The 16,069-nt window shown below is 38.4% G+C and overlaps 1 protein-coding gene across 18 annotated transcripts in view; it reads right to left on the reverse strand.

The window, feature by feature from the left end:
- The window catches only part of NRXN1 (neurexin 1), an 846,948-nt gene that overhangs the window by 512,987 nt on the left and 317,892 nt on the right, over positions 1–16,069 (reverse strand). For all 18 annotated transcript variants that reach the window (XM_029283682.1, XM_029283681.1, XM_029283678.1 and 15 more), the window contains one exon: positions 11,692–12,130. In XM_029283682.1, coding sequence (XP_029139515.1) covers positions 11,692–12,130 — 439 coding nt within the window. The remainder of the gene's footprint in view (positions 1–11,691; positions 12,131–16,069) is intronic.

Here is a 16,069-nt window from a genome sequence, read left to right on the forward strand (position 1 = left end):
TTTACCAGGTTAGGGCTTTTGTCAAAATTTCATCTGCATATGTAATCATCACAAATTTCACAGGATCACCATGTTTTTATGTGTCCTCAGAGCAAACTCTATTCTACAAAAGCTCTAGAATTCCAAGCAAATGAAATCAATAAATGATTTGAAACCTAAAACTGAGATCTGAAATCAATAAACAGTTGCAGTTAAGCATACTAAATCTGAATGGCAGTTTTCTCTGTTTCCTACATCTAGTGACAATCCAGATTTTTGCAGCACAGATGCAGTAAATTCATATTGCTCTTTTTAGGTTTTCTCCCTGGGGAGTTTTTTCTGGATATTTAATACCCACTTTTCTCTGGATATTTAATGCCCACTTTTCCAATGGTGGAGCATGACAATGATGATGATGATGATCATCATCATCACTACATCAACAACAACCAATTAAGGACAAAGGTGGCTTGATTAACAATAAATAAATTTATTTGCTGCACAACTGATGCCTCTCATTCAACCAACAAGATAGCATACATTAATATTTATAATGATTATTTATGCTTCCCAGAGTCACTTTTAGTGAGACGAACAGCTATTTTGATTAATAAACAAAAGCTGGCTGGGTGACTTTGTAACAGTCATTCATTCTCAGTCCAATTCATTTCATAGGGTTGTTGTGGGGAACATGAGAGAAGAAGGAGTATTTGCTGCCTTGAGTTACTTATAAAGTAATAAAAGCAGGATAAAAAACCCAAATGAATGAATGAATGAATGAATAAACAAACAAACAAACTGAGCCAGCTATAGAAGAGCTATCCTTCCTGCGTCCTATTTAATATTTTGAAGTGAAGGGAAATTGAGAATCCTTTCCTGAGTTGATTGCACAGGCCAGGCAGTTCCTGTTCTGGGAAGGTAGTTCAAATTACTTTGGAAGTTGTCTCCTGATCTGGCTATTCTGGATAATTTCTGCCTTATCTCCAACTTCTGCTTTGGCAATTTGAAAATGTTGAAGAAGGTAGTAAGACATACATTACAGCATATTTTGGGTGAAGCTGCTACTTCCATTAATAACACATTTCTGGCTTTTGACAGAAATGGCATTAGATGGTCTTGGAGATGATGTTTGTTAGGACCCAGATGAAGGAAGTATGGCCTTCTGATCCTGTCAATGACATTTGATATCATTATGCTTCTGAAATGCCAGAGAAGGCTGGGGATAGGAGGCCTTTTTCTATAGTGATTTCAGTTTATCTTCCTCTTTCATTTATATATTCATCCCCTCAAATTTCCTGTCTCTCAATAAACAGATGGTCATTACGTCCCCGGTGATATACTTTTTGTTAATCTCTCCCCCTTCATCAACATCAACATCAACATCCTGAAGAGGTGGATGTTCTAGTATTTAGGAAGTTCTGCCTTCTAAATACCTTACTGGGATATGTTAGTGTTAGTCAGTTAGTCAATTAACATTTGCCATTACCGCCCATTCTCAGTTTAGGAATAGCTAATCCCTTTGAACTGAGTTTATTATTTGAGCATTGGTTAGAAATAAAGCATATATTCATGAGTGAACCTAGCTATCACTAGTGAAGTTCTGTTATGTGCAGAAATAGGCTGTTTTTCCTGATTATGTTTTATGTATTATAAACAATAGTTACAAGGGGAGGTGAAGTAAAGGTTTTTATAAATACGCTGTTTTCAGAAATTGCTGCTAAATTGCAGATGCAATCAGTTGTTTGATTCTGTTTCTGCTGTTAAATTCTGTTTAAGAATATTGCAATCATACTATCCTTTACTCAGGAATAAACTTCAATGAACTCAGCAGAACTCTGATCTGAACAGGCATATCTAAAATTGAAATAGCCATTTACCTTCCATAGATGTTTTGCATTGGTCAGAAAGAAAAGAAAAACATGAGGGCAGGGGGAGATTTGGAAGAACCTGCTAGTGTGTTATTTGTGTTAACCATTGGGATGTCATGGTAGGTAATCCAATTTTAAAATGTGGGCAACTCTGCAACTGCTCCTCTATGAAAGAATATCTGGAAGAAAACCTTGACAGTCTAAAATTTTAAACATGCTTGCTATTGCTAAATACTTGTAAGGCATAACAGACTTCAAAGCACAGAGGGAATTGACTCCAAAGGAATGGAAACCTGGTGCTTTATTTGTTTTGTCATTATGATGATTGGTCATGACCTAAGTTTTCTATTGTTTACAGACATCTAGTTAGGGCACCTATCCCCTACTTCGTGGGGTTCTATGAAACAAGAATAATTTGAAAAGTACTTGAATAAGTTGGAAAGTATCATATAGTTTTACACATAGAGAGACATAAAAAAAACCTCCTAGATGGCATAAGGGGACAGAGAAAGGGAAAGAAATACTTCCAACAATGAAATGGATATTTGAAAAATGTTACTCTGATTGAGACTGTGATTATTCCAAGCCTCTAATTATATACTCTGAAAAAAGCCATGTGCCTCTTTCCACCCTATAATTTTTAGCACTTAAACTAGAATTCAGGTTTTAATTCAAAATTTCAATGACATTTTAGCTGTTAAATGTAGGCTTAGCAGTGAAAACAAACTGTTTATATAGTCTGATTTACACTGGCATGTACAAGTAGAATTTGACCATATTGAATTTCTTGTCTGATTTTAAAGCACGATCATCATTTTTCAGATGTTTGGATAGCAGCTTGGGTAAGGAAACCCATTTGAAGGGCTTCTGTCTTTTTTCTTTCAACATCCTGAAGAGTTTAACAAAACATTAAAGTGCTCAGGGAGCCTCATAACACAATTATTAATGCAATCTTGTCATGTTGCAAAAGCCACAGACAGCAAAGCTTTGCTGAATGCTTTTGTGGGATTTCCAGCCTCCCACTTTCACCTCTTCCTCCTCTCTGCTTTACCTGCAAGGTTGGCAATGCAGTAATAACAGACAAACATTTCCCATAGGTATGAGTTAATGAGCCTCTTCAATTATATTCATTATCTCAGCAATTTCATTTTAACAAATTTGCTTTCTAAAACTGAGGCTTGGCAGCAACATTACACCAGGCAGTAGCAGAGGAAATGAAAGGAAATAGGGACAGTATCAGCTCTGTTAAGATACCACTTTTGTCTGAATCGTCCCTCTTCCATTGCTCATCTGACAGTCATTAGCATTTCCATTATCCACCACCGTACTGCAGCACAATCAAGAAGGGGAGAGATTGCTTATTTTGGCTGCTGAGTAGTGTCCTTCTCCTTGCTATGATGGTAGAATAGTCAGTCAGTCACCAAAGAAGCTTACAACTTTTAAATGAAGATACGATGCTGAGCATGCTTCCATTTGTAACTAACTGCAATTTGTTGTTTCATCTGAAACAAATTAAGTTTCTTATAATCAAATCTGGTTTAATCCCAACTTGTTCAGATAAACTTTCCAATTACCTGTAGCTCCAGATTCAAGCAAAATTACTGAAGTTAGATGAAAATGAATTCTAACATTTCCATGTACTTCTTATAGTGCACTTCGGCTGGAAAGCCAATCAATGGTGAGATAGGCTGAAGACTTAAAAATCAGGCACTAAATATTGTTAATAGAGTTAATAGAGGAAGTACACAGTATGACTCCACGTATGAAACAGACAGCCTTAAGATTTCATATATAGGGCTTTTATTCTCTGACAGCTAGAAAACCCTTTTTATATTACTTTTAAATAATAAGGTGCACTTTGGAAAATTATATATACTAACATCTACAGTATGATCCTGATAATAAGGCTGCCTATTATTTTTCCCCAAAAGAATAACACAGAGACCACACACCCAATCTTGTAACTTTCTAAATGTTTCTGGAATGTGGCATTCTGTGGGCCAATGTCAAGTTAAATCAGATCCTTTATATCTGGTCCAATAATAGCTTTGTCTCAATAANTTATCAATATGGAGAAGATGGATTGTTTATATTCAAAAGAAACACAGAGTGGTAGAATATAATTTAGGTTTCTAGATTTTTTTAAGCTTGTTTACTCTTTCTATCCTTTCTTGTAGATTAAGATACTTTGTGGAGTTAGAGATATTAGTATTTGTTTACTTTTATATGAATATTATCCTGGGATTAGGTTTGGGAAGTCTGGGGGGGGGATGGGGTTTTTTTACTTGTTATTGTGTTTATTATGCTTGTGATTGTCTTTTTTATGATGGAAAATAATAAAAAAAAATTGGAAAAAAAAAGAAAAGAAATGCTAGCTTGAAGGATTTGAAGGACACTTTCAGTAGCTCAGACAAAAGGAAGAGGGATGAAACTGGCAAATGTTTTATCAGTTTTGCCTTATCTTGCTTGTTGGACCAGCCATTCCACAAAGTGTCAAATTTCTGGGTTCTTCTCTTTTCTTTTCTTTGCAGTTTTTTTTTTTTTATGTAGAACCTGAGCAAGGCTGTTATGTATTGATGTAAATTACTTGGAATCAGTTATAAATAAGTAACTGCTGTGTCCGTTTAAACTCCAGACTGCCTGTCGGCAGAATTGTAAGTTTGTGTTTTGGGCGGGAATAACTGCTTTAATTCCATTGGCCACTGCCTATTGGCGGTCCATATAAATAGAAGTTAAGCACCTATTAGAGCTGCTTCTGTGTTAACCAATAAACGTGTTGTTATTTTCACCTTTGCCTCGTCAATGCCTCAAAGATCACAGTACATAATAGTGGCGACGAAGGTGGGATGTGCTGCTAAGGAAGAGAGAGCCAAGAGTCACTAGGGGTAAGAATAGGCATCAGCGCCCTGGTAGGAACCTCGTTCCTCCCTCTGCCTGCCAGCAAGCCATGCTGGAGGCAACTGCATCCTAAGGGACCCGTTCCTAGGATCAACACAGAAGCCCTTAGCAGCACAAGGCATTGAGAGGTCAGTAACAGCTAACCATGGCCAAGATCGGCAAGCTGTCAGAGTTCGATGTGTCGCACCTGAGAGGTGGAGCTCGTACGTTTCACGAGTCAAGAACTATCTAAGAGTGAACCAAGTTAGCGAAGATGGCTTAAAGGCTGCAATGCTACTTTACATGTGTGGCCAGGCGATGTTCGATATAGCCAAAAACTTGATAGTTCCAGCTACACTAGAGTCAGTCACCTACCCTGAGCTCAAAAAAAAAAAGCTCAAGGAGCATTTTGAGCCTAAGCTATCCATCATTGCATGGAGACATGCGTTCGAACAAAGACAGCAGCAACCAGGAGAGTCAGCTGCTGAATTTGTGGCAGTGCTTTGACAGGTGTCCAGGCTCTGCAACTTCACAGACCTAGGAGAGAGGCTTAGAGACCATCTGGTATGCAGTTTACGGAACAGGGACCTTTAGCAGAAGCTGTTTGTGAAGGAGACCTTGACATTCCAGGACACTCTGAAAGAGGTAATGGCAGACGAAGCTGCCAGGTGAGCCATCAAAGCCTTACGGCCCTACAAGAATATTCCCAGCCCAGCAACCGTCCACCATGAGGACGCAGGAAGAGCGGATGTACCCAGACGGGGACAATGAGGTCGACCGGCTGCAGAAGCTACCAGAAAGAGGGCGGCGGTCGCTTGATAAGGCAGCGCCCTTTCCTAGCTGTGTGGGCTGTGGTGGCAGACATCGGCGCTCAGAGTGTAAATTCCATATGGCAGTGTGCCGAGCATGTGGCAAACAAGGCCATATCGCCAGCGTCTGTAAAGGTCACCAGGGACTCTCTACAAGAAGAATTTCCCAGGAAAGGTACAGGGGCCCTGGGGCAAAACAGAGTTGGATTTTGCTCCAGCAGAAGGAGCATTTTTAGAACAGGAGCCCATCGCCCCCTTAAAGAAAAGCTTAGGCTTAAAGTCAAGCTTCAAGGAATTCCATGTCCCATGGAATTGGGACACCGGGTCAGCCCTGTCCATAGTTTCTCAAAGAACGTTTAACTACATCTGCAGTCGCAGCAGCAGAAGGATCAAACTCAAGCCATCAAATCTAGACGGATTTTCAAAATTCCCGTGTAGCATTTAAAGGGGAGGCTATGCTAACAGTACAGTTCAAAGAGTTTGAGGGTTCCCTCAACGTCGTGGTAGTCGAAGGCCACCGCACAAGCCTCATTGGTTTAGACTGGTTTGATGCCCTGGGCATCCATGTGACTGGCATAAATAAAATGCAAGCAGCGGACCTGACGACTGTTTGCCAGGAATATGCTGATGTCTTCAGCCCTAGCTTAGGCAAGTACAAGGGAGCTCCAATTGCCCTTCACCTTGATCCAACCATAACCCCAATCAGGATCAAGCTTCGCAGAGTGCCTTTTGCCCTCAAACCAAAAATCGATGCAGAGCTGGACAAGCTGGTGCAACAAGGCGTGTTGCAGCCAGTAAACAGCAGTTTGTGGGAAACTCCCATAGTTACACCACTTAAATCCAATGGTGAGGTGTGCATATGTGCAGATTATAAGTGCACTATAAATAAAGCACTTCAACAGCATGCATATCTGGTACCTGTAGTCAGCCATATCTTGGCATCATTGCAGGGAGGTCGCGTATTTGCCAAATTGGATTTGTCACAGGCATACCAGCAACTGCCCGTGGATGATGCCATGGCAGAAACTCAAACTATAGTAACCCACAGGGGAACATTCAAGGTTCGTTGCCTGTAGTTTGGGGTCAGTGTAGCCCCAGGTCTTTTCCAGTGTAGCCCCAGGTCTTTTCCAGAGTGTTATGGAGCGCATGCTCCAAAAACATCCCAGGTGTGTGCCCTTATTTCGATGATGTCCTCATAGTTGGGGAGTCAGTAGAAATATTGGCAGAGTGGCTCAAAGCTGTCCTTCAGCGTTTCTGCGAAGCGCGGCTGAAGCTTAAGAGGGACAAATGCCAAATAGGTGTGGACTCAACAGAGTTCCTCATTTTTCGCATAGATACTGCAAGCATTCACCCCGCTGAATCTAAGCTCCAAGCTATTCAGCAGGCTCCTAGACCAAAGTCAAAGGGGGAGCTACAGGCATTTTTGGGGTTACTCACTTTCTACCATGCATTCCTGTCTCATAAGGCAGCATTGGCAGAGCCCTTACACAGGCTTTTGGACAAGAAGGCCCCTTGGCAGTAGACGAGTGCCCACGACAACAGTTTCAAGGCAGTCAAATTACTGTTGTCTTCACATTCCGTGCTTGCACATTTTAATGAAAAGCTGCCTATCAGCATTGCATGTGATGCATCTCCGTATGGAATAGGAGCCATGTTGAGCCATTTAATGGCCAATGGGAGGCAAGCTCCCATAGCTTATTATTCAAGGACACTATCACCGGCAGAACGCAACTACACCCAAATAGATAAAGAGGCGCTGGCCATCAAAAAATTTCATGATTTCCTTTATGGTCGCCCATTCACAATCTTCACCGACCATAAGCCACTACTTGGTCTGTTCATGACAGACAAATAAACTCCTCAGATCCTATCTCCATGGATGCTGAGATGGTCCAACTTTCTTGCCACTTATAGTTACAGTCTAATTCACAAACCGGGCAGGGAAATGGGTCACACTGACGCGCTCAGCAGACTGCCCCTGCCAAACTCAGAGCCAGACCCCGCACCTGCTGCATGCATCCTGGCAATCCAGGAATTGCCAGAGTCTCCCCTTCACACTGGGGATATGGCTGCTGAGACAGCCTCTGACAAAACGCTCAGTTGCGTTTTGAACTGGATGCTCAGAGGGTAGCCAGAAGCTAATCTGGTGGCAGGCTTTCACAGTTTCAGTAGAAGGAAGGATGATCTGTCAGCTCACAAAGGCTGCATTCTTTGGGGAAGTCGGGTCATAGTTCCAAACTCCTTGAGGACTAGGGTCTTAGAATCTCTGCATGAGGGACATCCTGGGATAGTCAGGATGAAGGCACCCGTGAGAAACTACCTGTGATGGCCAGGGTTGGATAAGGATATTGAGGTCCGAGTACAAAGTTGCCACATTTGCCAGCAATCCAGACCTGAAATGCCTCAAGCCCCAGTACATCGCTCGGAAACCAGGCAAACCGCATGGTCCAGAATCCACATAGACTTTGTGGGACCATTCCAGGGACAACTGTTCCTCATTGTCATGGACAGTCACTCTAAGTGGTTAGAGGTCGCACCTGTCCCTACTATGACTACTGCCAGGACCATCCAGGAACTGCGCAGAATCTTTGTCATACACGGGTTATCTGACATAATTGTTTCTGACAACGAGGCTAAATTTACCACTGAGGAATTTCAGTCCTTTTTGAGGGCTAACATGATCAGGCATGCCACTTCAGCTCTCTTTCACCTGGCTTCGAATGGCCAAGCGGAACGCATGGTTCGAACGACCAAAGAGTCGTTAAAGAGAATTGTGACCGGTGATTGGCAGCATCGGCTGGCAGACTTTTTACTTTGCCAATGCACAACACCCTGCACTTCTACAGGCAGAAACCCAGCAGAACTCAGATGGGGATGGTGTTTAACCACCAAGTTGGACCGTCTGCATCCAGACCGAGTTGCCTCAGACACAGCACAGCCAAAGCCCCCTCGGAACTTGCAAGTAGGTGACCAGGTTTGGGCACGAAATTATGGTCAAGGGGCACCATGGGTGGTAGCTGTGGTTTGTAAGGTGTCAGGACCACTCTCTTACGAAGTGGTCCTGGAAGACGATCGAGTGCTATGCCGGCACATCAACCAATTGTGCCGGAGGCTAGCGAACTAGTCGCTGGCTCACAACATGGTTGAGAGCCAAAACCAGGACCAGCACGACAACAGCCTTGCATCAGAGTCTCAAAGTACTGGCGAGACTCCCAGTGGAATGGACGGTGTAATAGTGGGAAGCGAGTCACCCCTGAGTGCAGAGACTGCACCCACTGAGCGAAACCAGCAGACGGCCTCGACTTCCAGCTCAGCAGAACTGTTCCACCAATGGACATTGGCGCAGGTCTACTCAGCCAGACCAGCCAAAAGGACACGGGTCTACCCATAGTGAACGGGTCTCAGAGTCCCGGTCCATCCAGCCAGGCAAGGGAGCCGGTAGACTGGGAACCTCCTGCAGTTCCGAGACATTTGGAACAGTCGCAGAAGCCACCAAAGTATTTGCAGGACTATGTTCAATACTTGAAATTGTGAACTATCTAAGGGGAAGGGGTGTTATGTATTGATGTAAATTACTTGGAATCAGTTATAAATAAGTAACTGCTGTGTCCATTTAAACTCCAGACTGCCTGTCTGCAGAATTGTAAGTTTGTGTTTTGGGCGGGAATAACTGCTTTAATTCCATTGGCCGCCGCCTATCGGCGGTTCGTATAAATAGAAGTTAAGTGGCTGTTAGAGCTGCTTCTGTGTTAACCAATAAACGTGTTGTTATTTTCACCTTTGCTTCATCAATGCCTCAAAGATCCCAGTACATAATAAAGGCAATGATGCTTGCTTCTCGTTCTGGCATTTCATGTTAGCAGAAAATAATCTCTTTGCCCCTGAAATTTTGCACAGTAAAATCAGCAGTGAGCAATTCCATAAGTCTGTAAATACTGTATTTTTTTGTACTTTTGCTATTTTTAATAAAATGACTAAAACTTCCTGAAGTTATATTAAACCACAGACACCCATAAACCCAAATATAATATAGGCCTTGTCTTTTCACTCTAAAACAGAAAAAACTAAATAAAAGTAGAACAACATAACCCAAGAAGCTAGTATCCTTTCCTTAGGAAGTTAAATAGCAACCCTTGGAAGTAACTTTCAGTGAACATGAGAGTTTAAACATATACACATCCATAGCTACTACACTATTCCCTTCCAAGGTAAGCAGTTTTATGTAGTAGAAAAGGAAATAAAAAGTAGGAAGACTTACTTTAATACAATTCACTATATGTCTTCTGAACTCTCTTTTCCAGGATCTCATCAACTTCATTCAACCACAACTTTCCTGATCTTCCATTCCTCTGAATTCTTTCACTCTTCTTACATGTATTTGTTTTGCAACTCTATCATACCTTAATATTTATCATGTCTCCTCTTTAGGAAACATTTCTCCAAGATATGTGAAAAATGTATCATTTACCACAGGCAGAACCTATAAACATTATGGTAAATATCGTTCGTTCGTTCATTCATTCAAATTCTGTAGCTAATATGTATATATATCCATACTCCCAACCAACACATTTCTAATATTACAAGCATCCCTTACATATTAGTCCACAAATGCATTAAAAAACCAATGTATCTAAATGTTAAATGCATTGAACAACCAAGAAATTGTTTATCTTACACCTTGATCAATAGTGAAATATTCACATTGCTTTCTTATATATATTTCAGTGATTGCATTTTGCAACCTGTCTTCAACTCCATATTCATACAAAAAGTTTCATAATTCAAGCCTATTCACTTTATAACATATTTTCTTTAAACCTATAAAATATGCAGGTAAATCCTCTTTCACATTCATGTATTTCTTATATTAACAGCATTTGTCCAGTTGCTAGGAATCAGACAAGTTACACAGCCACTCCATAAACAAACCATATCCACATTTTAGCATTTCTAATAATAATAATAATAGAGTTGGAAGGGACTTTGGAGGTCTTCTAATCCAACCCCCTGCTCAGACAGGAAACCCTATACCTAGTGGTGGGATTTAAATATGTGAACAACTGGTTCTCTGTGTGGTTGCCACTTCTGGAAGTCCATTCTGGCCTGGGCAACAAAAAATTAACTACCAGTTCTGCTGAACCGGGGCAAACTGGCTGAATCCCACCACTGCCTATACCATTTCAGACAAATGTTTGTTCAGTCTCTTCTTAAAAACTTCCAGTGTTGGAGTATTCACAACTTCTGGAGGCAGTTTGTTCCACTGATTAATTGTTCTGTCAGGAAATTTCTCCTTAGTTCTAGGTTGCTTCTCTCTTTGATTCTCCAGTTGTACTATATACATTTTTATTTTTACCTTTTTTCCCCTAGAAAACTGATGTGCCAAGAAGTATGGACATGCTATTTTATTTTTACTGGCTGCATTTTAGTAGAAAATCCCACAAAATAAGTTGTGCACATGTCACAATGCAATATTTTGTTGTGGAAAACTATTCTCATGAAAATCTGATTCAACTCTGATTTGATTTTCTTTTCCTCAGCAGAGAATAATCCATAAAATATATGAAGAACTTAAAAGTATAACTAATTGCAATCAAAATCAAAATGTAACTGTATTTTATCATATACACAATTACACCAATGATGTTTTATAATGTTTTATTTATATATAGATGCATTTCCTTAATGTATTATGATTCATTCAGTGCCCATTGTTCATTGATAATTTCTTCTCAACAAATTTAAGATTTTTGAAAAAAATATGAATAGTGTACAACTGCTAATGGATCAATTCTGTACCTGAAGAAAAATGAAATCATTTCATGTATGATGTAAAGGATACCAATGGTTCAAAGGTCTTTTATATTGTTTTGTTTTTTATAGTGTTATATTATTCTTCATAATTATTTTGTATTGGAGCAATATGTGCGAATTACATTTCCTAAACACTGAAAATACTTACAAAATGCACATCATTTGATCATCTTCTGAATACTGTTCAAACTCTCCAACTTGTTCAGGAAGACTAATTGAATATTTCAAAATATAAGTTGCTTTGCTGTTCTACAGTAATACTAAATATACATATTTTTTTTCTCTAACAATTTTTTTATACTATAGAGGATTTAAAGTTCATGAACATTTTGGTTAAAACTTACCAGATCGTCCATCTCTTTGAAAGTCAACATGGTACCACTCTCCATCATTCACTTTTTTCTGCAAAGCTTTTATTTTAATTGTTCCAGAGCCCATGTCTAAAAGCAGGTAGAGGTGCCCATCAAGCATTTCAATGGCAAAGAAGTCAACTTTAACCATTTGTGGATGTTTGGCATCTTTCTGATGTCGTGGTTTGCCATGGCTGAAGAGAATCAGCCCATTGGGTTCAGTGGTGCGAAAGTCAAAGGATATTGAGCCTGTTTTTTTGGCATTCCATTTAGGCAAAGAAATAAAGGATTCTGGTGTTTCAAAAGTGATTGGATCCAAGGTTGCCACATTTTCACACTTAAATGCCACAACACCATGAATCTTCATCTTAGGATCTCCTTGTTTGGCCAGTCGAGACAATTCCAGTCTTACATCATTGTTTTTATAAACAACCTAGAAGCAAAGCACAGTAATTACTGGAATGGATTAAATTGTATAAATAACTCTGAATATTAATTACACCCTTACATTTTATAAAGTTTCATGTTATCTGGTTAAATAACACATTTTGTAAATTTCACATAAATTACAGCATGTCCCTCTTTCTCTCTGAAGCCAAGTCTTGAACCTGAATTTCATCTATGCCTGGAACTCATTCTGCAGTTTAAACTCTGAAAATTTAATTACAACAAAATTTCCTTCATTTTGTCATTTCTTCAGCTAAAAACAAAGTATCACCGTAATGATATTTTGGTCCATCCAGTTCTCTTTATTAGGTATTGAACTAAAATAATAGCTAAATGCATCTGTGAGGCTGTGGCTTCAGTTCTTTATCCCATCTTTCTACAAAAGATTACAACTTCTTATTTAATACGCAATAACGTGCTGATAGAATAGTAGTAGATTGAATAGTTCCATGGACACAGTATAACATCTATACATACTGTATACATGGCAATTCCTCCTTAGGTACAAGAATTAAGATATAAATACACTCTAGGAAAAAATAGCACAATGATAAAAATAATATCAATTAATGGTTGAATAATTTAAAGATATCCTCTTAATTTCTATATTTAAACTCTCCAGTTTGAATCTGGATTGAATTATTCTAGCCTGGCACCACTCATCTGTAAAATCTTGCTTAGCACCCCAAAATGTTATTTTAGCCAAAATTCAAAACATTCAAAATATTACAGTTTTTCCCCTAGTCCACAGCTAAAAGAAAACTGTTCATCAGAATTTCCAAAGTACAACAGTTCATTCTAAACTTAAATATATATATTTTATGGTTAATATGCACCCCTATAAACAACCATTGATATTAGTAGCTATTGGGGGGGGGGGAGGCTACCACATTTCCTGAATTTCACTATGTTTAGTTTCAATGGATGACTTTCAGTTCTAACACATTGAGAACTTCTTTTGATCCACCTAACAAATACTGCTCATGGTTTTAAATACCTTTATCATGCCTCCCCTTTCTCTCCTACATTCCAGCCTACAAAGCCCTTGATTCCTGTAGTCTTTCCTTTTAGGAGAATTGTCTTGCTTAGTTATTCTGAACATAAATCTCATTACTATGAAAGTGAAGGTTGTGTTTTTCATGGTAAAATGCTTCATTTTACACTTTACGTTTGTTGAAATTGCAGCACTGAGGAAATATGGGAAATCTGATAGTTGACATTCAGGCATATTTCCAAACAACTGAACTGGAGAAGTATGCTTCATAGTAAATATTTCAAGCTGGACTGATATATTTTATAATATGGAAGTCATAGTATGTCTATATCTCTGGATGAGGTAATATTCTTTTTAGAGGGACAAAAATATGCATTTTTGAGTATTGGATCATAGTGGAGGTAATTTCCCTCATAATCACCAAGGAAACTAAAAATATTAGATGAAATATGCATGGCTACAGTAAAATTCACTGGCTGTGGGTTGGCAAAATAATAAGATAAAGTTGATAATGCTATATATTCTCCCTTATTTGTTCAACCTATATGCTGAATATACGTATATTAAGAAAGCTGATTTGGAAGAGAGTATGGTTTTAAAATTAAATGACAAAACACCAAATATCTGTGCTGTGCTGGTGACAATATCCTGATAGCTGAAAATGCAAAAGAGCTTAAAACTCTATTAATAAAAGTCAAGGACTATTGTGAAAAAATGGACTAAAATTAAATATAAAGAAGACCAACTAATAACAACCAGTACAACAACAACCAGCCAAAGAATTGGCAAAGAAGATGTTGAAATGATGGATGAAATGATACTGAATAGCTTCTGCCTTTTAGATCAAACATCATCAGTAAAAAAAACCCAATGAAACAACAACAACAAAAAACAACAACAACAAGCAGTCAAGAGATATCCCACAGACTAGCACTTGGTAGAGCAGCCATAAAGTTCTTGGAAAAGATATTCCAAGCTGTAAAATTGTATACATACATACATACATACATACATACATACATACATACATACATACATACATACATATCTATAAAGATCAGAACATTGCAAGAAATTGTATTCATGGTGACACTCTGTGGAAGGAAAAGTTGGATTTTTGAAAAGCTTGGATAAGAAGAAAATGTATGGTTTTCACCATTGGTGTTGGAAGAGAATATAGTGCATAAACAAGAAAAAAAAAGCATCATTGAACAAGTCTACCCAGAGTTCTCACTGAAAGCATAAATGACCTGGCTCAAATTGTCCTACTTCGGGCACATTATGTGAAAACCTAGCTCCATAGAGAAGGTGCTAATGATGGGAAAGGTGAAAAGAAAGGCAAGAAGAAGATAACCAGTTACAATATAGATGGATTCAGTCACAGTGGCAACGGGAGTAACACTGGAAGTCCTAAAAGTACAGTTTAGGGGCAGAGCATCACAAAGAAAATCTATGTGATCACTAAAAGTTGATACCTCCTTGTTAGCACATAATCAGCATATTCAAGGTATTTTTTATACTATAAAGTAGAACTTTAGGTATGCTCTCCAGAGACTCTACAAAAGTTGTGACTCAATTGTCATTTCAATATGCCCAAAAGAGAAAATAAATAAATATTGGTAGATAAATCATATTCCCTAAACAAGTTCCAGGAACATGCATGGCTTGTTTGAACTTAGGAAGTTTGGGGTAAGTTGAAGCAAGTTCCATCAATGTGAAAACAGATCATCCATATGCAGTAATCTAAAAGAAACTATCAGCTTTATTGCAATTTGAAATACACTGGAGCAGAGTCAAAAATAAATAAAGTGAATTTGACGAAAACCTTATCTGACAAAATACTACTTTAGCTGATCAATTAAATAACATAACAGTTGCTGCTCTTTCACCCATCTAGTTTCATACCCAAGGCAAGTCTAGACCTCATGGTCTCCCAGTTTCTAGCCTGATACCTTAACCACTACACTGAACTGGTTCTTGTGCATTTATTAATGTACCTTAAAATACATTTACTTATATGAGTAACTTATAACACAAAAGGAAGCAGAATATCTAACATATCTCCATTCTTCTGAATTCAGTCACAGATGTTGGAATGAGAACTTTTTATGGGATGTAGGTCTGACTGACATCTTTCAGATGGATTAGATTGAAACTCCTGGTTTTTCTAGTCAGGGTAGACTAAAGTTAAGAAAGCAGGGCTATCTCTATTGTGAAAATAAAAATTGGAAATTGGAAACAAAATTGGAAACAAATTGCATTAAAGAGGCTTTTATATTATGCATTCTATATTCAAAGATTTTGAAAATTTCCATTTATTTTGGTAATAAAGTAATGTTATTACTTTGCTTATTATTTTATATTAATATAACGTTTTAATAATTTTATAATTTACTTCCTCTTAAAGTACCTTAATAGTACTTAAACCACATATGCAGTTTCTTCCTTCCAGAAAGATATGTTTACTTCAGAATATTTAATTGAACTTACTTTCACATAATTATAGATAAGACTTCACATATGGATATTGTAGTAAAATCCTGATTTGCTAAACTAAAATCCATTACATAGAAGGTTTACTGCAGCTAGCTTACTTTTCTTCTTATATCAGAGCATTTGCAAATAGCATTGGTGAAAGGTCATATCACTACTTCTTGTTTATTCATCAAAAGACAATTTCTGTGAATGATACTTAACCCATGAACAGTTTTTAAGATGATGTGCAATTTCAAGATATTCAGGGCATTATCATCAAACATAATAATTTGGTGATCCATAAATATGCTTTGAGAAATTGTGTCTGCTTCTCCCCCTCTCCCAGTTTGTGCATGGCAACTTCTAGTAGAAAACTGCTATATATAAATTTTTTTTTTGAATATATATAAAATTTAATCTTCAAATGATTTGTCTGGCTTTGGCTCTTCATTGTCT

This window comes from Protobothrops mucrosquamatus, unplaced genomic scaffold (genome assembly GCF_001527695.2).
Source record: "Protobothrops mucrosquamatus isolate PMUCROS unplaced genomic scaffold, P.Mucros_1.0 scaffold181, whole genome shotgun sequence".
Classification (NCBI taxonomy): domain Eukaryota; kingdom Metazoa; phylum Chordata; class Lepidosauria; order Squamata; family Viperidae; genus Protobothrops; species Protobothrops mucrosquamatus.